This window comes from Caenorhabditis elegans, chromosome X, assembly GCF_000002985.6.
Source record: "Caenorhabditis elegans chromosome X".
In the NCBI taxonomy this organism is placed as follows: Eukaryota; Metazoa; Nematoda; class Chromadorea; order Rhabditida; family Rhabditidae; genus Caenorhabditis; species Caenorhabditis elegans.
Genome location: NC_003284.9, coordinates 2,572,699 through 2,593,351, shown reverse-complemented (window position 1 = coordinate 2,593,351; position 20,653 = coordinate 2,572,699). Strand labels below are relative to the sequence as shown.

At 33.7% G+C, this 20,653-nt stretch overlaps 4 protein-coding genes and 3 non-coding genes across 7 annotated transcripts; 4 read left to right on the top strand and 3 right to left on the bottom strand.

Moving 5' to 3' along the window:
• Nucleotides 1-1,173: 1,173 nt before the first annotated feature.
• T03G6.5 lies at nucleotides 1,174-1,334 on the bottom strand. Its single transcript, NR_070532.1, has one exon. It is a non-coding gene; the product is annotated as an Unclassified non-coding RNA T03G6.5 (non-coding RNA).
• A 161-nt stretch (nucleotides 1,335-1,495) lies between these two features.
• On the top strand, nucleotides 1,496-1,586 carry T03G6.6. Its single transcript, NR_070531.1, has one exon. It is a non-coding gene; the product is annotated as an Unclassified non-coding RNA T03G6.6 (non-coding RNA).
• Nucleotides 1,587-7,596: 6,010 nt separating this feature from the next.
• On the top strand, nucleotides 7,597-9,110 carry H01M10.2 (uncharacterized protein). The gene is made up of 8 exons (NM_076066.4): nucleotides 7,597-7,673; nucleotides 7,726-7,867; nucleotides 7,913-8,024; nucleotides 8,171-8,314; nucleotides 8,361-8,420; nucleotides 8,461-8,601; nucleotides 8,648-8,713; nucleotides 8,757-9,110. Exons 1-8 carry the CDS (start codon nucleotides 7,613-7,615, stop codon nucleotides 8,811-8,813), a joined length of 783 nt encoding a protein of 260 aa, NP_508467.2. The 5' UTR covers nucleotides 7,597-7,612; the 3' UTR covers nucleotides 8,814-9,110.
• A 3,667-nt stretch (nucleotides 9,111-12,777) lies between these two features.
• On the top strand, nucleotides 12,778-15,141 carry H01M10.1 (SET domain-containing protein). The gene is made up of 6 exons (NM_076065.7): nucleotides 12,778-12,892; nucleotides 12,936-13,037; nucleotides 13,085-13,254; nucleotides 13,915-14,054; nucleotides 14,562-14,764; nucleotides 14,819-15,141. Exons 1-6 carry the CDS (start codon nucleotides 12,784-12,786, stop codon nucleotides 14,872-14,874), a joined length of 780 nt encoding a protein of 259 aa, NP_508466.2. The 5' UTR covers nucleotides 12,778-12,783; the 3' UTR covers nucleotides 14,875-15,141.
• Nucleotides 15,090-15,610, bottom strand: ttr-42 (Transthyretin-like family protein). The gene is made up of 2 exons (NM_001129684.3): nucleotides 15,448-15,610; nucleotides 15,090-15,405 (listed from the first exon to the last, which is right to left on the bottom strand). Exons 1-2 carry the CDS (start codon nucleotides 15,599-15,601, stop codon nucleotides 15,140-15,142), a joined length of 420 nt encoding a protein of 139 aa, NP_001123156.1. The 5' UTR covers nucleotides 15,602-15,610; the 3' UTR covers nucleotides 15,090-15,139.
• An 809-nt stretch (nucleotides 15,611-16,419) lies between these two features.
• On the bottom strand, nucleotides 16,420-20,253 carry F52H2.1 (JmjC domain-containing protein; the record flags this gene model as incomplete). Its single annotated transcript, NM_001392736.1, has 6 exons — nucleotides 16,420-17,553; nucleotides 18,131-18,503; nucleotides 18,556-18,794; nucleotides 18,845-18,955; nucleotides 19,966-20,073; nucleotides 20,128-20,253. The coding sequence occupies 6 exons, from the start codon at nucleotides 20,251-20,253 to the stop codon at nucleotides 16,750-16,752; spliced, it is 1,761 nt and encodes a 586-aa protein (NP_001379973.1). The 3' UTR covers nucleotides 16,420-16,749.
• On the top strand, nucleotides 17,324-17,344 carry 21ur-13383. Its single transcript, NR_070530.1, has one exon.
• Nucleotides 20,254-20,653: the final 400 nt, after the last annotated feature.

The window sequence follows — 20,653 nt, the reverse complement described above, 5'->3', positions numbered from 1 at the left end:
AGTGTAAATATAAATTTATTTATCATAAAATGAAATCAACCTGGAAGCCTAGAAAATTGGGTCAGTTGACAATACGTTTCGGACTAAGAAAACGAAAGATCACAAGATGAAAGTTGTTTATAAATGACTTTTCATTTCTCAAGTCGCTTCTCAAAACCTTCGCACAAACTTTTTTCTCTTCATTATAGTTTCAACTAATCAATCAAAAAAGTGAACTTTTGTCGGAATAGTCGTTTCCGTTTTTTTTTTACCTTGTCCCATCAATCATTCAAAACCTAGTCTAAAGGCGTTCCATAACCGAAAAAAAAGTTTCAACAAAAGACAGGCAAAAAGGGGCATTGAGGAAAAGATTGTAGTGTGAGAATGTAGTCAACTGCACGTACAATCGTTGGACGTTTTATCGAAAATTTGATATGAAACGAAGAAATGATCGTATTTATGGGCGCGGGTTTTTCGAATGGCACTCATGGTTTAAGACGTGTGGCAGAGAGAGATTCGGTTTTTTGACTGGATTATTGTCGAAAAAAATAATTTTACAATTCGAAAATGTTATGTGCATTTTGAGCAATTTTTTAGTTATATATAAATCAACGTTCCTAATAATTTATAGCGACAGGCCAAACGATTTTGAAATGTTACCCAAAATGTGCTTAAATGAACGAATTTCGTAATGAAACTTTTGAAAAAAAATTTTTAAAAAATGTCCTAAATGTGGCTAAAATCTCAAATTTTGGCCATTTTTCTATGTTGCAGCGGTACGTAGTTGATTTTTTTTTGAATTATCATCTTTTATTGCATATTTTGGATGATTTATCTCAAAATGTTTCATTGATTAAGGTACATTTAAAGCTGATTTTTTCAGCCAATTTTTGTTAATTTTTGTCACCTATTGGTTTTAAATTTATATTAATTAATAAAAGAACATGAAATAAACGACCAAATCATGCAATAAAAGATAAACGTTTATAAAAAATCAGTGGGCAAAATTTGAGATTTTTGCTAAAAAATTAAGCTTTTCCTTCAAATTTCGAACAGCCATAAAAATTTTTGAATAAATTTATGAGAAGTTATATTACGAAATTTGTATATTTGACGACAATTTAAGTCAACAGCTTTAAAATGTTTATTTGAAATTTTTTGCAAAAATGAGTAGCCTACGTGAAAAAAGAAACCAAGTTCCGTTTCACACAAACAAAGGAACATCTTGAAAATCCACACGAGAAGACTGATTTTCGGTGGAAAAGTATGTCACAGAACAAGGTGTATTGTGGAACCTTCCCACCGTTGACCTACTCGCAAAATAGTGCAACATGTGTGCATTGAGCGGAGCTCCTCAACCGATTGTTGAGTGAGAGAGAAAGAAAAGGAAAATTCACGATTAAAAGCGAAAGTTGGCGAGAGTAGAGAAAAGTGGAAAATGAACAACCGTACGCCGACAAAACACACGCTAGCAAATAGTACGAGAATCCGAGATAGTTTAAAGATTACAAGTGGTTCCATGGGCGCGCGCCAGTAGAGGTCAAACAAATTACGTTTGTGTGTGTGTGTGTGCGCGCGCAAAAGAGGGCCGCCAAGCCCGGGGGGCCGCCACACCTGTCGATTTTGTCGTTGTGCCTGAAGCACTCTCGATTCCGTATACTATACGACTTCACCGATCACTTTCGATATCTCTACGTTTCGTGCACTATTACTGAAACTTTCTACATACACACACACATACGTACAACTGGAAGTTTATTGATTGACAACAACGAGGGCGATAGCGCGTAAAGCAGAACGCGATTTATTTTCATCGCCTGACGATGCCCGTTTTCCCGTAGTGAATCCCTCTCTCAATTGCTAGCCAGGTTTTCTTATCTCAGCGTTCTCTTCTGTACTTTTGTTCGGACACGCTTGGCATAAATCAACGATTCGATTTTTTCCTCGCAATTTTTACTCTACGGAATTTTAAATTTGAATAAGCCACTTTTTTAAAAAATCAGGATTCGACTTTTCTCCAAGATCAACTTTAAATCAAATAAAAAAACAAAAATTACCAGGGATTTCAATAAGACAGAAGATGATGTGACAACTTCTTCCGATTGGGAGATAAAATCGATCAGTTGTGGAAAAGGAAAGGACACAAAAGACATGGTTTCTGATGCACTAATACTTGACGCGGGTGGGCCAAAAAAGGAAAAAAAGAAGGAAAAGCGAATGAAAAACACAGTCTCTTTTCTCCGGGTGTCTTTTTTATTCTCTCTTCATGTTTCTTTTTTCGGCATCCTCTTCATACGGGAAAAAGTTCATGGCGAAAACTGGAAAAGACTGACTGACTTCAATCCTCCCATGTGACGCCAGGTTAAAGAGAACTGTCATCATAATCTTAACTGCCCAATCACTATTTAATGGGGGTCTTCCGACCTTCATTCTTCTCTATTTCTCCCCCCTCCCTGCCCAAGTTTTCCAACAGTTTGTAGAGAAGAACTAGGGAACCCTCGCTCGTCTTCTCGCAAACCGGATTTTTCTTGTAGATTCGTAATTATTTTTTCTCGCGGATGCTTATGAATATCTCTTCTCATCCCGGAAAAAAGATGAAATGTGTGAAACAAGACAAAAATGAAAGATCGATCTGTTCTCTCAAATTATAACCTTTACGGTTGTATTGGAAACGGCGTAGGGATTGAAACAATACATACGCTGGAAAAAATGAAAAAATCTGAATTTGATTTTTGATCTAAAAGTACAGAGCAAAAAAAGTAATGTTTTTTCTACAATTTTTATGTTTTTTTTGTTTTAATTATTTGGGCTGAAACATTCTGGGGTCGGAAAATGCGACATTGCTCAAAATACCAAATAGCATTACTCCACCTTTAAAATTTAAAATCTAAAGGGTATTTTCAGAAAATTCTATAAATTTTCTCTTTTAATAAAAAGTTTAAAAAAATCATCAAAAAAGTATAGCTAGACATGATGATGATTAATATTTGAACAGTTTCATGATTGTTTCATGATCCTCAACTAACCAAAACTTGGCTATTATTATTATTATTTAAGCCCTAAAACACGTCACAACTACAACTTCATAATTTTTGACCTTATCAGCATTGGAAAACATCTTTGTTAGTGATAAAAACTGAACTGCGGTCAAAAACAATTTGCGTGTGTATGTTTTTGTGTATGCACTACATAACTGAAAACATTATATCCTTTAGGGAGAAAAACGTCATTTTGGCACGATAGGAGTAGTTTTAAACTATTTCCCCATTGGTGCTACTACAATTTTAATAATAAGTATTGAAGTTTTAAATAAGGCTATCAAATTGCCAAATTCAATTTTTGAATTGTTTTTTTTTCTTTTTTCTTTGAAAAATCTCGTTTTTTTTTCTAAAATAAACTCACGTATTGTGTAAACATTATTCACAACGGCTTATCATTAAATATCATGGCATTCAAATTAAATTGAACCATAATCATAAAAAATATCAAAACACGACATACCAGGAACTAATAACTTTGTGAGTTATTAGAGTTATTAGATTTTGGCGTAGACCAAATTTAATAAAAATAAAAATGACCGGTCAAATATTTTGATTAAAGAACGAATTGGAAGGGATCCCAGCAGAAACGGAAGAGTTTTAGTGATAAGACGGATAAATTTGTCGCGTAGTTTTAATACCTATATATTAATATACGAAAAAATCCGATTTCAATAATTCATAAGTCACTTATAATTCATAAGTAACAATGTTGGGTGTAAACAAAATTTTGTTGGATTTTAGAAATATTTTTCTTAAATATAAAACAGTTTTAAACGGAATTTAATAAAATCAAATTTAAAACAATAAAATTTCCCAAAACGGAGAACCTAATAGTGCATCTGTCAATGGCAAGAGGCAGACGTGTAATTTGAACACAAATGTGCCTGGAGCGCATATACATGTACAAGAAAGCGTATTGAGTGCTGTGCTCAATGCAATGGCGGAAAATGGAAACACTACGAAAGCCCGCGAGGATTAGAGTCTCGACACTTAATTTGGGAAGACGACGAGGAAAAAGGCTTGCAAACGCTTTATCGAAAGAAAAAAACATCTCTGGGAAAACAAAAAAAGAGCAGAGATTCAAGACTCACACATTTAAAACGGTGTTTTGCGTTTTTGTTCCAATTTTATTGACACGGTATCTAATTTAATTGGAGAACACAAAAAATGTTTTTTTTAAGATGAGGATATTTTGAACCACGAGTGTGCTCAAATTACCGAATTTCCAAATGAAACTTCTCAAACATTTTCAAAAATTGTTTATGGAGGTTCAAAATTTCGAGTAATTTTTGAGCTTGTTTTAGTTAAAAATTTTTAAATTGTCGAAAATCTATTTTTTACGAAGCCCAAAAAAAAAAAAGAAAAATGTTGCTTTTGTAACGATTTTGAAACATTTTCTTGAAATATTTTTATGCAATGTTTCGATTTCTCGTTTTTTTGTCACCTCTTGCCGGTAAAAATGAAATATACATTTTTCGTCAAAAAAAAACAACAAAAAAAGTAAAAACGAAAAAAAACCCCAGCCCTGGCTCCAACCATAAAAAAAATCAAAATTTAAGATTTTAGATAAAAATTAAGTATTTTATTTTTTTGAAATTTCAAACCGCCAAAAAAAATGATCGAAATATTTTGAAGTTTCATAACGAAGTTCGCATACGTTCCAAATACCTATAACCGTTACACCTCCTTGAAAAAAATTCAAAAAAAAATCGTGATAAATAAAAAAATAAACCGTCAAATGTTACTGATAGTGATATTTGGATAACTGATAAAATGAAAAACGCTTTTTTTGACTTTTGACCAAAGAAATTGTAGACAAAAACCACAAAGTTCACATTCAATTAAAACATTGTTTTGCGACTAAAAAATCAATAGCAATTGAAAACGAGTTGTTGGAGAAGACTATGTGTATTGAACTTTATGGCAGAGATCAATAGCAATGCCGGCAGACAAACTATTGAAATTGGAAATGTCATTTGTTTGAACTGCAGTTCAGTTTATTGTATTGTATATGTATACAATTGGTTCAACAACTATTGCGACATAATTCAAGTTAATATTAGGAAATTAGTTTCCACCCTGAACATAACCAAACATTGAAATAACATTGAAAGAGAAACTGCGTGTAGTCCTGGTGCCCACTGGCCAGTAAATTGTACCTCAAGACAATTCGACCTTGGTAGAGAAGATTCAAAAGATTCTATCCAATTACGACCGCCTATTGAAATATTCAAAGTCTCTCAAAAGAATGGTTGAAGACGGTGAAAGTTTAGGAATTAGAATCAAAGTGGAATAGAGTGCACGCAAGTTAAATTCAAATTCGAAACCGTTATGAATGAGATAAAAGAAATTGATTTTTAGTTGTAGTTGGAGGCAAATCGAAAATAAAGATATGTTTGTATGACGTAGTTGAACTGAACATATAATTTCATTCTAGTTGGTAGTATTTAATTGGGACAGTATCTACTCGAAAATTACAGTTCTGACCTACAATAATTGTGAAAATCGACAAAACGACCCCTACCACTTTTTTGTGAAAAATTACGGCAATTTGCCAAATCTTGAACGTTTTACTGAAAATGTTTTGAAAAATCTAGAATATGTTAAAATGTTTAATTTAATGCATCCACTTTTTGACAGGTTTTGAATTTAATTTGACAATGTTCCCATTGGTGCTACCTATCATTTGAACAAGTTTTGAAACTTACCATAATATGTAGTTCGGGAAGACATTTTGAGTAGTGTGGTTGTTTATTGTAAAGTTATGAAAAAACACGCGTGACATATTTAAAAATAGTTGGCACTTGGTCGCTTCATTTTTGTTTCGTTTCAAAAAAAAACCGGGAATTTTCAAAAGCAACATTTCGAATTTCGAAGATTTTTTGATCACCGACAAAAACCTTTTTGAACGATTTTTTGTTGCTCCGAGTATGAGATGGTCAAAGGTTTTCAAAATACCTAATCGCCTGGTTGATAACATAAATTTTCACAATTTTAGAAAAATCGATAAGCTGCTTTAAAAGTTATGAGTTTGAATTTTTATATGTTTGGTTTTCTTTTAATATTATTCAGACTCTCTTCTGATTGTTTCAAATGACCGCAAGAATCAAAAACTATTTTCAAACTTGGTTTTGACTCTGGTCACGAAAAAACAATGTTTGTGTTTTACGAGGAACTCAAATTGATAACAGCACCAGTTTTAACCTGTCTGGCACTCGTCCAAGTGTTGAAATTGACAATTCTAAAATAAGGAGAAGAAAAAAAAGAAAAAAAAATGATGACAGAATGCAGATTGGTGAAAGGTCACTTCCCACTAAACGCCGAGGTTGGTAATTTTCAAAATGCGTGTCTTTTGTTTCAAATAGAGTCAGTGTTGAATGTATAATGAGCAAGGGTAATGTGAGAGTGATTTATTATACTTTCTGACATCATTAGGTGCCAACACTCGGGCGACTATAGTTTGAGGCAATTCTATCTTTATGTTTATGATCTATGAACTAAGTGAAAAATTATGTATACATATATAATATTACATAGATATTGCGCGGATAAATTTAATTAATAAAGGGGCGTGCAAACCTTTGAAAGTTTGATTTCTAGACTTAAAAATGACGTCAAAATATTTTAATTTTAATTTTTTCCAAAAAGGATTTTGAGAAATTTAAACTTTACAAATTTTGCGTAGCTCCCACAAAAACTTTTTTGTACTGTTTTATAAGAGCACGTTAAATAATATTGCTTGGAATTAGAGAACATGATAAGTAACAGTAATCAAAAAAATTACAAATCACAATTAAATAATTAATTAAGTGGTATGCACATCTTAAAAGAAACTTGTACTAATCACTGTCATGAATTTAAATGTGGAGTAGCGTCAATGGGGAATTTGTTGAAAGCCACTTATATACTGCCAAAATGAGACTAGAAAAAATGTTTATTGAGAGCCAAAACGATTTTCAAAAAAGTTGCAAAAACTGAATTTTTTCTAGTTTCAAAAAATCATATACATAGAACTAATAAACTTTTTTACAATATTTTTTTACTTTGACGTTTAGTCAATATGATGTCATGAGTCCCAACTCTTATACCAATTTCTACACTTCCGCTACTCTATCTTTAATGTTATCAGTGGAGCTTATTAGTCAAAACTTATATCTCAGAAATATTTTAATAAAGCTTAACCTTATAAGTAAATATAGGAGAATTTGCAATTTGTCTTCATTTGAACACAATATGAAGTAAATTTTTGATAAACGTTTGCTTACAACTTTCTATTAAATTGATGATGTTTATCAACTCCACAGCTTGTAAATTCAAATTCCATACCAATTCGCTATATTCAATTTCTCAAAGCTTATACCCATAACATGATACCTGAATCTGTTTGATTTTCCTACAATGTGCAAAGCTATTTAATTTTACAATTATTTGTTGTGAACATCTGAACATATGGGTTTTCTTTCGTGAACTTAGCAAACCACTTGTAAATTTTGCATTGCATCAATATTTGTACGAGAAAATGTATAGTCATATCAATACAAATATATGAAATTAATCATTTGAAATTCGATTCTATTCAATTCATTTCAACCATGAAACTTTACCTAACTCTATTCGCACTGAAAATTGTTGAATCGTGCACACCGTCGTTCAGTGAGTAGATATGCTATTAATATAGTTTGCTCTTAAATTATTTATGTTCCAGGTGCACCATTAACTCCAGCAGTGGCACCCCAGCCAATCAATATAATATCAAATTCACCGCCACTCCCGCCAATTGCGTTCCAAGTTGATCAGCCAATTCCTCATTCTGCCGACTATGCAGATGAGCCAGTTGCAGTTCAAAAGTGACATTTTCAAAAGGGGGAAAATGTTCTATTTTTCCATTTCAGAGATAGTATAATACCATTTCACAATGAGAAATTGAAGCAGCGTTTTTCATTATTCGACATGTTCCGACCACTTTCTCAGCCTGCAACAACTGCGCCGTTACTCATTAAAGAGGTTTTGCAAATTAATTTTTTTTCAAAAAAACCTGTCTACAGATCTTTTTCAGCATTAATTCATGTTTTGCAGTTATATTTAGTAGGTGACTAAAAATCCAACGTTAAATAGACTTGACCGTATACCTCCAAAAAAGGGCATTTCAGAAACCTGTTGATAACATAGCTCTCAACATTTCGTTCTCACCCCCCGTTCACTGGACATTCTGCTTCCCTAGTTGTGGGGTTAACGATCAAGCTGTTGATGAAGATGACGCATATGAAAAAGCCAAGGATGATGTTCTTGACGCGGTGAGTATTACAATCACTCAAAATTATAAAATAACGTTAGTCTCAGGTCCAATCTTCATGTGTTAATGAGGGTGCCAAATGTGATATTGATTCAGTAGATCTTCAGGTAATCAGCGTTTCGGTTTTCAATCACAAAGTGTTTACAGTATCATCCCGAGTCTGTCTTAACTGAGGATTTCGGATCGTACTATGACTTGAGCGGCAATCGATACAAAATAAGTGGAAAAACAATACCGTATAAAATAAACAATATTCATCCAGGAATTATCAATAATTTTGTTTTGCCGGTAAGTGAAACATCAAATTGCTTACAGATTTCTTCCCAATTTTCAGATGAAAATCACCTTCAAATTATCATCCCCAATACCAGAGGCAACGGCAAAAATGTTGAAACAAAAGGTTTTATTCAGTTTATATATTTTTGTTAACAATTATTTTTCAGATCATTGACTACCTAGCCGCCCGCAAATTTCTTCACATTTCCTCAAACTCCGATTGAATAACTCTAGAGAAAACTAGAATTCAAAATTCTCGTTTCACGTTCTAGCTATTATGTTCATTTTTCTTCATTTAAATGTCATACTTGAATAATGTTATATCAAAAATCTGCGATTATTTTCGAAAAGAAACATATGCTATAGAATATCAATGTTTGATGTCAATTTATCACATGATGAAAACGGATTAGTAACGGTTTAACAAAAACTTTTACTTCTTTTTTCTCGTCGTTTTCTTTTATTTTTTTTTTCGCAAAAGCACAATACTCTTTCTTTTAAAGTTCACGGTGGTTGCTAAAACAAATAAAACTTGGGCTTTCTGACCCAATAGTCTCCAACTTGAGCAAACGTTTTTGCGCAGTTTTTGAGCACAAAAAAAAAGTTTGGTTGCTCAAATTGGACAAAATTGGACAAAAGAAGACAATCAACTTAACAGAGTATACATACAGTTTGTGTTTAATTTGATTTTGGAATCTAGGAGTTTCGAATTATTTTTTAATTTTTGGCGATTTTGGCAATGTTTTAGTGGTTTTTTTTTGAAAAATATGGGCTTTCACCAAAGTCCAAAGCAATGATGCTTGTTCCGACTCCTACAATGTCTTAACACAAATAATTACAGTAAAATTTAAGTATAAAAACCGTAGAAAAAAAATCTTTTTTTGGTCGACTTCCAAAATTATGAGTGGCAAAAACTGAGTAATTATCACTTTTTGACAGTAAATAAAAATTTTTCAAAAAAAAAGTTGAAAAGTTTTAATGTGATATTTGGTTCTTTTGGCACCATATAAGTAAATAGTTTTGAACACTTTCCCCACTGGCGCTACTCCACCTTCAAAAAAATAAATTTCCATTTAGAGGAGTCATTTTGCTATGCCACCAACAGTTTTACCTTCTCATCCCCATTTTCTCATCGTTAGCCAACATGCAACCCCACCTGTACACAAACGCACACACTCACATTTTATTCGTGCATTGGCACCTGCATCCATATCGAAATGGCTAAACGATCTGTCTCCCGAAGGCTACGTGCCTTTTATTGCGGCTGCCCCCCCCCCCCCCCCCTCCTCACTGTATGCGTATGTGTTGCGCGTCCCAAGTCCTTTAAGATGAAGAAAGGTGACGGGCGGGTGACCCTCTTCGCTCGACATCGCCTCGCTTTCTTACCCCCCTCTCTGTCTCTCCTTTGCTGCACCATAACTCACATTCGTTTTGCCAATCCGAAAACAATAACCATGTGATCGCTCGAATATTTTCGCGCACTGCTCTTTTTCTTTGTCGTTAATTTATTAGCACAATAAAGCCAGTTTTTTCTTTGTTGATCCGAGCATTTTTTGTATAGATTGTATTTATCTTATACAAAGTCCTTGTTTATATTTAAATTTCAACAACTGCATAAGATAAAGGAGAATTAATATAATTCATAGGCCCGAAACGTGCTAATTTTTTTCGTAAAAACGAATTTCGTAATAAAAATTTTCAATATTTCAAACTTAAAAAGGTCTAGTTTTAGCTAAAATCTCCAATTTTAGGCTATTTTTCCGTGTCGCAGCCGTCCGTAGTTGACTTTTTACGAACTAAAATCCTTTATTGGATATTTTAGTTTTTTATTTCACGTTATTTCGTTGATTAAGGTGCATTTAAGGCCGATAGGTGTTGGTCACCTATTTGGCTTAAAATATACTTCAATCAACGAAATAACTTGATAAAAGCGACCTATACAAAAAAGGATAATAATTCACAAAATTGTTTTGATACGAAAAAGTTGGAAAATTTTAAGATTTTAGCTAAAATTAGGCCAATTTTTCGAAATTTTGAACCGCCGTAAAAAAATTCTGAAACATTTTTGAGAAGTTTCATTACGAATATTGTTGATTCAAGCACACTTTTGGACTATACGCTCAAAATACACAGAAGTTTAAAGTAAACTTGTAGGTTTGATTCTAAAATTTGTCTTAACCATTTGAACATTTTTAACTTTTTAAAACATTAATCTTAAACAAATTTATATGAATGGCATGGCTCAAGCAAAACTATGGATCCTCCCCCCCCAATATTGAATCATGAGACCAGTTTCTAGATGCCAGACAACAAAGAAGATGTAAACTTAACACGTCGTGGCACGGAAGGTCAGCATCAAAAACTAAATTACTTTCTTCTCCGTTGCCTTTCTCATCTATCACGAGCGGAAATTGTATACTAGGTGGTCTCGTGTTTTCTTGGTTTATTCCGCATTTTTGACTGATGTCAACGAGTTTCAAATATGAACTAGTTACACTAAACTAACTAATACTACACTTATACTAAGTAGGTATACTAGGTATTTGGTACAATTTTAGCAATTCATAGGAAAGCTTAGAACAAGTCAATAAGTCAAAATTTCAAAACGAGTGCTCGACGCACTGCTTTTGTTCCGTTGTCTTCCCAGACCCTCTGCTGCTTTTTTGGACGTTTAATGGGCATTGGCTTTTGCCGCGTCGCGCATGCGACCGTTTTCCAAAATATTTCGCTTTCTTTGTCTACTCGCCTCCCATCCGCATTCCTTTTTCATCGAACGCCCCACGCAACATGTTGCTGTTGTCGATCTTTTTTTGTTAGCGAAATCTCAATGATCGAACAGGTCAAGTATCGGTTCTTCAAGTGTGTGGGATTAGCAAGGATGTAACTTTTAGATCTGTTCGATTTTTTTTTAAATTCAAAACATTAAATTATTAATAGGAGGCTTAAAAGAGGACAAACGGTTTCTGGAATTTCAACGTATATGTAGACTCAAAATATGCTTTAAAAAATATGCTAAAAATATTAAAAAAATAATTATGAAAAAAAAAAAAAATAATAATTATGCTAAAAAATTTTTTAATGAAATTTCTCAAAAGTACTTAAAAATATTTATGTTGAATCTTGGCCATTTTATCGTGCCACAGCGATCAGAAAATAATTTTTATTAAATTATTGGCCTAATATTACCTTAACTAACGATATAACACTATGATTTGCCAAGTTTTTTTTTGAGAAGTTTCATTAACGTTATTTGTTCATTTGAGCGAATTTCAAACGTTGATTAAACTTTTAACGTTTAACGGTTTAACGGCAGTTTGTTTTCCAAAAATATAGCCCCCCATACTTTGTTTTTACCATTCAAAAATAACTAAAAAATAATGAATTTTTCTGTTAGCTACAACATTATTAGAACAAAATAAGGATGAAGTTCAGTTCAGAATATACAATTTTATGTTCAGTTTTTCTCGTTCCTGAATTTACGCTAATTTTTATTCAAACCCTTTTTTTTAAATTTCCTCCCAAAAAGGTTAAAAAAAGAAAATTGCCTCTTCCTCAAGCACCAATATCTTTAGACATTCAAATTTATTACAGTGCACTTGTTCAAAAGTGCACACCAATTCATTCTTACCCATCTCCTATTCTTCTCATTTTCACTATGAGCAATTTCAAATTCACCCCGAGACTAGCACAATGCCATTCACCTCTGCTCGTTCAACCTGTCCCCAGTCGATTTGTTTGAAATTTTACGGAATTCAACTTTGTTTACTTTTACTGACAGTTCAATCGACGGCTCTGCACTTTTCACACACTTTTTCACCGACTAGCTTTCATTGCTCTTTTTATTTTTTGATGTTCGCAACAGCACACAATTTGAACCAATTTGAGTAGTAAAAAAGTGTTATTGAAAACATAAAATTCTCGCTAAAACGGAGCTAATTACATTTGTGTGTCAAAAATGTATCACGTGTGGAATTTCTGCTTCACAAACAAAATAGAATCATCGATCTTTTACATGCTCGTTTGCCACCGTGCTCTTTGCCGCCTTCCTTATCGTAGTAATGACTGATAAGAAAAATTGTTGTATTACAATCAAACCAACAAATGTTTCAAGACCAGTTATCAAACGTTTTTTATTCCATTTTCATGTTGCACACTTGCCGCACAGTTGATTTTTTCTTGAATTTTCAGAATGCAATGAGCCAAGAAACAGCTGGCTCCAATTCAAAGCTCCAAATTTATCGCAAATCAGCCATGAATGTTCTACGCCGAGCGCTCAGCTTCCGGAATAAACGGTCAACAGCAAGTGAGTAACAGTCGAAGTTTTTAAATTGCCGATGGTTTTACAGAACAAGACACCGAAGACAGTTCTCGAACATCCATGGAAATGCAACCAATCACATCGACATCTCCGAACAACAACAATAAATCACGAATCAATTCATTGCCAAGTAATCATCAAAATGAGTTAAAAATATTTTTAACAGTTCATTTACAGGCAGTGATGTTCCATCTACCTCCGCATCGTGCTCTCAACCTCGAGCACCGTCAGTGTATGAAGATCCATTTGTTGCAGTGGCCGCCGATGGCACTATTCACATTAAGCATTATTACAATTTCAATAGCCGAGCCGAATTTCATCTAGATGATATTCGACATGGACATGTTGTGAGTCTATTTTCAAAATTCGTTATTGGTGGAGTATCGCCAGTGCCAAAGTGATTAAATATCATAGCAAAACTTTTCAAAAAAAATTGTGATTTTTTTTTTGATTTCCTGTCAAAAAGTGGTTCGGTTTTTGCCATTTTGGAAACCAACCAAAAAAATAAGATTTTTCTACAATTTTTATACTTTAACTTTGTTCTAAATATTTGTGTCACATGCGGCATTACTCTGGATTTCTAAAAAGCATTTTTTTTATTTTTGAAAGCATTTTTTTCAAATTATGCAATCTGCCAACTTTGACTGGAAAATTTCAAAAAATTAAATTATTTGTAGTGTCCTATTAAGAAAGTCGGTAGTTTTAGATTATTATAAATGTATGTAATGAAAATTTCCCCCAATCATAGTAAAACTTTTCAAAACTATTTGAAATGTTTTTAATTGAAAGTCGAAAAATGACAATTTTTAAGTTTTTGCCACTTATCAAGAAATCTAAAAAACTGATTTTTTTGGATCCCATACTTCCAAAAAGTGTTTGACTCAAGTTTAAAAATCTTCTAAACTTTTTATGATGATATTTAGTGATTTTAGCACCCCACTGACCGCAGTCCACTTTTAATCTACATCTGGTGGAAATTAAAATTCTATATTTTTGCAACTTTTCAGAGAAGAAATTGTCGCGTCATTAAAGCAAAAGATGTGCTGAAGGTGTTTTACGCGGCCGGAATCGACTGCAAAGATGAGTCGCTCTGCAAGAGTTGGGGAATTTGTATTAACAACGTTTGGTGGGCAAGCCATCTAAATAGGTAAACTAATTACCAAATATCGCAAAAAAAACGTTAAGCACTTAATATCAAAGCCATTTTAACAAGGAATATTCTGAATTAGGGGTGTAAAAATTTTTCACATGATTTCAAGACCAGGAAGATTGATTTTAATAAATCAAGGTTCTACTCACATCGTGAATTGAAACAAAACACAACTTATAATAATTAAATTTTTAAAAAACTCAAGCTTGTAAAATTTTTAATTATGTCAAGCTTTCAAGCACTTTACTTACTGTCCCAATCTAAATTTATTTTTGGAATTCAAAAAATAAATATATAATATAACATTTGAAAGAAGACCATAGTATATCCTGAAAATATTTAGCTGCATATGAGCAGTTTGAACTGTATATAATTCTTGACGGACATTTTTTTGTTTAAAAACTATATAAAACCTCTTAAGAAATATTGTACAGGGCCACCTGAACATAAGGTTTTTCAAATTTCAAATGACGTATACCAGCAGAAACTTATGTTTATTTTCAGGATGGAAGGTGCCAACGCGTACACAAACGTAGTCCTCGTCGAGGACAGCATGATGCACGCAGGTTTCTCTGTCATCAACATTGAAGCGTTCGCCGAGACAATTCAATGTGTCGGGTTGCCAAGAGATTCGCCTTTCCAAAATGGTCTACCCAATCCGCCGATCAGTATGCTCAAAATTCCATTTATCGACGATGAAGAAGAAGGTTTGTGCATTTCTTTTTTCAAGACTGTTAATTATTTTAAATGCCATTTTTTAGATGGACCGAAAAAAAGAAAAACTCGTCGCAATCCATCAAAAGTAAAGAGAAATTGACGAACGTTATGAATACCTTGAAGGAAAAGAAAGAGACCGTTACTCCTTCTTTATTTTTTTTAGATTTTCAAAACCAATCATTTTTGATTTACTCTTTTTCATCTGAACTCCTGTTTTCTTCTTCTCATTTTATTGTTTAATTGACTTTGAACTACCTTCAATTCATCCTCATGAAAATGTTGAACATCTCATTGTTTTAATTCATACCATCGTTTGTCATAATCCGTTAACTGTTAGTTTTATTCCAAATGAAAATTAATTAACATCAAATATTCTTAATGACAGTAGACTTTTTCGTGTCTAAATCAATGATTACATCGAACGTAGCCGACAAGTACATGGATGTCTCCAGAGTTACGTTGAACGAATCCCACGCTTCCACGCGATTTTCGGTGCATGCATGACTAATATAAATGTATGGCTCAAGACCGGAAAATTCGAATTCTTCACCTTTGAGTTGAAGTGGTTTTTCTGGGATTTGCCCAAATTTAAATTCTGCAAAATCCATTGTGTCGTCTTCATCAATCTCATCTGAAACTATTTTAATACATGTGTATTGATCAATTTACTAACGATCTCCAAAATCCTTTTCCATCAGGAACACTTTTGCAGATGGATCTTTTGGATGCTTACAACGAAGTATCACCCTCGCAACAACAGTTGTTGATCTGAAAGGAATTGCTGCCACAGAGGCTGTGAAAAGAAATAGCAATAACAAAGTTTTCATGGTAACTTTGTGAGAAAAAACTCAAACGTGGTGTTTTATATGCATTTGAATATTTTGTTTTTGGCCCGGCCCGCCTTCTATTTTATTTAGCAAACATATATTTGATATGAGCAATATATCAAAAAGGAATAACCATGGATTTACGAATATACAAACAAAATTCAATAATGCAATTTTGATCTTTGATTTTCTAAAAGTTTCGTCTTTTTGAAAACTAATTTTACTGTGATTATTCAAAACTTAAATTAGGTCTGGCTACTTGGTTTCTAGTAGTTTTCTACCCAAATGTTCAGAACTTTCAGGCACTTGTGTTTTCACTCTCCTATCAAAGGAGGAGTAACGGTTCTGACTGTTTTAAACATACAGGGCCTGAATTTGTTCAAATGAACAAACTTCGTTATGAAACTGCTCAAAAATATGTCCTATTTTTTTATTTTTTTTTAGCGCGGTTCAAAGTTTCGAAAAAAGAGCTTATTTTAGCTGAAATCTTGAATCTTTTTTCAACTTTTTCGTATCGCAGCAAGGAAATCGCAGCAAGAAAAAATTTGCCAAACATTTTAAACCAAACTAGGTATTTTCAAAATTATTGAGATTTTTTATTACAAAAATTTTTGAGCCTATTTATACTTTTCAAAAAAATTCCGAAAACAATTTACGAATTTTAGCAAATTTTTACTTTTGCGACGGTTTTACAATCATCAATTCTCAGTGATGATATATTCATTTCTCCTACTTTTTTTGCTGTTTTTTTGAATGAAAGTATCATCATGCTACCATTGTTGACGTCAGGAATCATTTAAAAAATAGAGAAATGTTTTTTTTATAGTTTGGTATAACAGAAAACTGAAATATTTCAATGACATAGAATTCTTAAGGACGGGGAAATTTGATTGGAAGTTGGAAACTGAAAACTGGGAAAACATGACAATAATATGTAAAAAGGATGTGCAGTGATGAAAGGTAATCATTGAACTTTGATTTGGTTGGACGGAATTCTAAAATTTAAATTCTGGAATTATTTTGACAGAGAGAGAAAGAGAGAGAGAGAGAGAGAGAGAGAGAGAGAGAGAGAGAGAGAGAGAGAGAGAGAAAGAGCAACAATGGGCAAAATGGCAAGATTTCAAACAAAAAAAAACAATAATAAACATTTATGGATCACGGTGTCGGAGGGGTTGCTCTTTTTGTAGTTCTTTAGCTTTATTTTTCTTATTCCTTTTAGCATTTTTCTTTTTCTTATTTTTGGATTCTGTTTTCGGATCCGCGGGAGGTTCCTCTTCTTCTTGAGGCACTTCCACATTATTCAATCGAAACTCGGATAGCGTTAACTTTCGAATTTCTTCAGCGATTGCCTGGTGTTCTCGTTCTCGCATTTCTTGAAGTTTCCGGTTCAAATCAATTCCAGTTGCATAACGAAGCCTTGAGGGAATGAATGTTCGTCTTGGAAGTGGCATTGCCCAAATGTTGCCACCACTTTTTCTAGCCTTTTCATAATTCTCAAAATCTTGCTCCGCAATTTCAGCAGCCGTCGGTCCTGATTCAGGATTAGCATTCAACCAGAGCTGCTGCAAGAAACTCGGCACCGGAGGTTGTGAAAATAAATCTCCAACTGGTCGAACAGTACTTCCATTGGGAGCTACAAGTGGATTTGGAGCACAATCATCCTCTTCGTTGACCAACTGTTGCACTGGGTACACATAATTTTGAAGATGAAGTGGATAAAGTTCCCGGAACACTGGATCATCTAGACATATTGAAAACGTTGGCGGCGGTTCTAAGACCGGCATTCTAGACATGTCGCCGTTTGCTTCTCTTATTTTCTCATTCATTTTATGTGCAATCTCGGCTGCTTGATTGAGCATTTCAAATATTTGCTGAGCATCATTGAACACTTCTTCTGTGCAGTTCGGAGTTAACATCTTCAGGAAAGCAATGTTTTTCAGCTCAGTTGCATGCTGAAAATTGTCTATTTAGTGTAATATGATTGTTTTGAAACAACAAAAAAATTAGCAATAAAGTGGTCAAAATTCATAATTTATTTCGATGCTTATCGATTTTTCTCAAACTTTGAGGATTATGTTATCATCTATGATTTTTGCTTCACGGTAATTTTGAAAAACATTTTGACCATCCCAAGGTTCCCTACTCGGAGCCATTATTTTCAGGCTACTGTTCGAGCTCAGTTCTTTTAGCTTTCATACGAAAATTAGTTATGGATTTTGCTCAGTTATTATAAATTGTAAAAATACAATAAAAATGAATAATTTTTGACAAGCATTTTATTGAGAATTATTTGAATATTCTTTTTCCAATTTTTTTTGTATTTTGATAATGTATTCTATAGCAAAACCCAAAGCAAAGTCCGCACATAACCTCCTTCCAAAACCAAGAAATCGGGCAGAAACCTGAAAAACTGGCCCTGCGGAAAATATTTGAGATGGTCAAAAGTTTTTGAAATTAGAGTGAAATGAAAAATCATAGATGGTAACATGAATTCCTTCAATTTTATGATATGAAAGTGAAAAAGCTTACATTGTGAATATTAACCCACATCGTTGTGACCTGCTGAGAATTGGCTCCTTCTGAAAACCAATCATGTGTAACATTTCCCGGTGCATCTTGGCTCTCTGAAATTTCGTGCCGCACATTTTCCGGGGTCGGGGTGAATGGCTCCCCATCCTCATCTAGGACTTGGGGTGGCCCCGAGGTGCCTTCCTCTTTCTGACTTGAAGCACCAAGTGAAAGCTCGTTAACATCTGCATGGCACGGTTGAAATTGATTCGATGGTGTCCTATGCGTGAATTGGTTCAAGTCTTCCACAGTTGTCATGCGAACGGCATGGTATACTCCATTCGGAAGTTGAACACGAACTGCATCAGGTTTGCCTAATTCTAGAGCGATTGCTCTGAAATAAAGTTTTCATTAAAACATCTTATCTGGTTATTCGGAGATTATACCTCAGGTCATATATACTTAAATAGTGAAGAGCATGTGAATCATCATACCAATGCTTGAAACAGTACACAATGTTGTGCACATTCCATTCAGGTCCAATCACTTTTTTCCAGTAAAAGTCGCTGAATAATCGAATAGTGGCGAATTGAATTCCAGTGAACCGGTACTGCCCTATCGTTGACTCATGCCCGTAGTGCCCAAAACAAACACGAACGATGTTAACACCAAGATTGAGGAATAGCTGAAGATGTTTGATTAAAAACAATCGTCTTTCGTTGTGATGTCGTATACCTTTGCATACCCGACACATTGCTCATGTTGTCCATGTGGGCAGATGTAGAGTTTGTGTTCTGCGTTTTCTTCTTCCAAACGAAAATCGGCGAAGCGGTGTTTTATGAACTTCTGAAAACGTAAATCATCAAAAAAGGAACATTTTATAACTGTAAATATAGCCCCTGTTAAAGTTATTTGAAGGTGGAGTAGCGCCAGTGGGGATTTTGTCCTAATATACTTATAATGATCAAAAATGATCGAGTGTTATAATAAAACATTCCAAAAAATTTTAGATGTTCAAAACTTGCAGTCCAGGATTTGGCAAATTGCCAAAATTTTGAAAACTATCAGCTTCCAAGGAAATCTAGAGCAATTCCGCATGTTCCGACCCCCAGAATGTTTTGAAACAAATAATTAAAACATAATTAAAAATATAAAAATCGTAGAAAAACCAAGTTTTTTTGAGGCGACTTCCAAAATCATCAGTGACAAAAATTTAGTAATTGTTACTTTTTAAAAATAAAAAAATGTCCAATTTTTTCTGAGAAGTTTTACTGTGATTTGTGGTTTCCAAAACTACAATTTTCGACTGTCAGTGAAACTTTTCAAACCGTTTTTGAAAAGTTTCACTACTATATGATATTCGGTAATTTTGGCACCATAGAAGTGATTTTTTTTAGTTTCCCGTCTGGCGCTAATCCATTTTAAAAAGTCGAAAATCGAGAGTGTGACAGTCTTCAAAACTATTTACACAACCAAAAATTCTAGAAAAAAATTGTTTTAAACGTTTTTCAAATTTTTCAATTGCATTGAAAAGGAGGGGAAACCGCTATTTTTATCTTGATTTTTTAAAGAACAGTTTTTTAAATGTAAATATTGTTATAATAATTTATATTTTAGTAAAGGTAGTAGTTCTAAATTGCGGAAATTCCCGGAGCTGCCCCAGAAGTTTTTTTTTTGAAAGTTTTGGCAATTTCCCAAAATTTTAACTGAGTTATTAGGCAATTTACCACTACTTCAACTTTAATAAAAAGTTTAGTAACATTTTTTTTGAGATATATATTGTTTTGTGTGTTACGAATATGCCCGAGACCGCTGGTAAGAATGGCATATATTGAGAATTTTTTTTGAAACCTTACATTCGCCAGTTCCATCGTTTCAAACTGATGAGTCTCAGTCATTTCCTCTACACATCTTTCCTTGTGAGATTCGATAGTGTCTTCTGGCTTCATCCCAGTGGGTAGTCTCTGCGAATATTTATTAATTTGAATGCTATTTTCAAAATAATTTAATTATAGTACCTGTAGGATGGTGTCGCATTCAAAGTCAAACTTTTTGAAAGCCACCGGGTCCAGTGCTTGAAGCAGTGCCAAATTGGCCTGGTGTTGAGCATCTATCTCGCTTTGAGGTGATGGCTCACTTTCCATTACCTGAAATTAAAAAAAGAATATTTAGGATGAACACGTTTTTTAATTGTAGGCACTAGCTAAAAGAATATGTTCACAATCAACTGAAATAAATATTTTTGTGGTGATTTTTGCAAGATATCAGTGATATGAAATATTTTAGGTGAAAAAAGCATGTCCAGATTTCCTGCAATAGGTGAACGCACGCAACAAAGCCGCGACGCAGCCACATACACCCATTGCCTGGTCTCTCTCATCCTCTCGTAAGCATGCACTATTTTTAAAGGGTGCCACAGCTCTCTTCGGACAACGATTGCCAAGCGAATTGTGGCCACACCAGCGCGGCGGCCGAGGGTAGCCGAAACTAGTCCCCCAGGATATCTTCCATTTTATATATTAATAATATTCGATGATTATTTGT

Coding starts and splice junctions, on each gene's coding strand:
- H01M10.2 (NM_076066.4), top strand. CDS start 7,613: ATGAAACTTTACCTAACTCTATTCGCACTGAAAATTGTTGAATCGTGC. Junction 8,421..8,460: donor TTGATTCAGTAGATCTTCAG/GTAATCAGCGTT, acceptor AAGTGTTTACAG/TATCATCCCGAGTCTGTCTT. Junction 8,714..8,756: donor CAAAAATGTTGAAACAAAAG/GTTTTATTCAGT, acceptor ATTATTTTTCAG/ATCATTGACTACCTAGCCGC.
- H01M10.1 (NM_076065.7), top strand. CDS start 12,784: ATGAGCCAAGAAACAGCTGGCTCCAATTCAAAGCTCCAAATTTATCGC. Junction 12,893..12,935: donor GAATAAACGGTCAACAGCAA/GTGAGTAACAGT, acceptor ATGGTTTTACAG/AACAAGACACCGAAGACAGT. Junction 13,255..13,914: donor ATATTCGACATGGACATGTT/GTGAGTCTATTT, acceptor GCAACTTTTCAG/AGAAGAAATTGTCGCGTCAT.
- ttr-42 (NM_001129684.3), bottom strand. CDS start 15,601: ATGAAAACTTTGTTATTGCTATTTCTTTTCACAGCCTCTGTGGCAGCA. Junction 15,406..15,447: donor GGAAAAGGATTTTGGAGATC/GTTAGTAAATTG, acceptor AAATAGTTTCAG/ATGAGATTGATGAAGACGAC.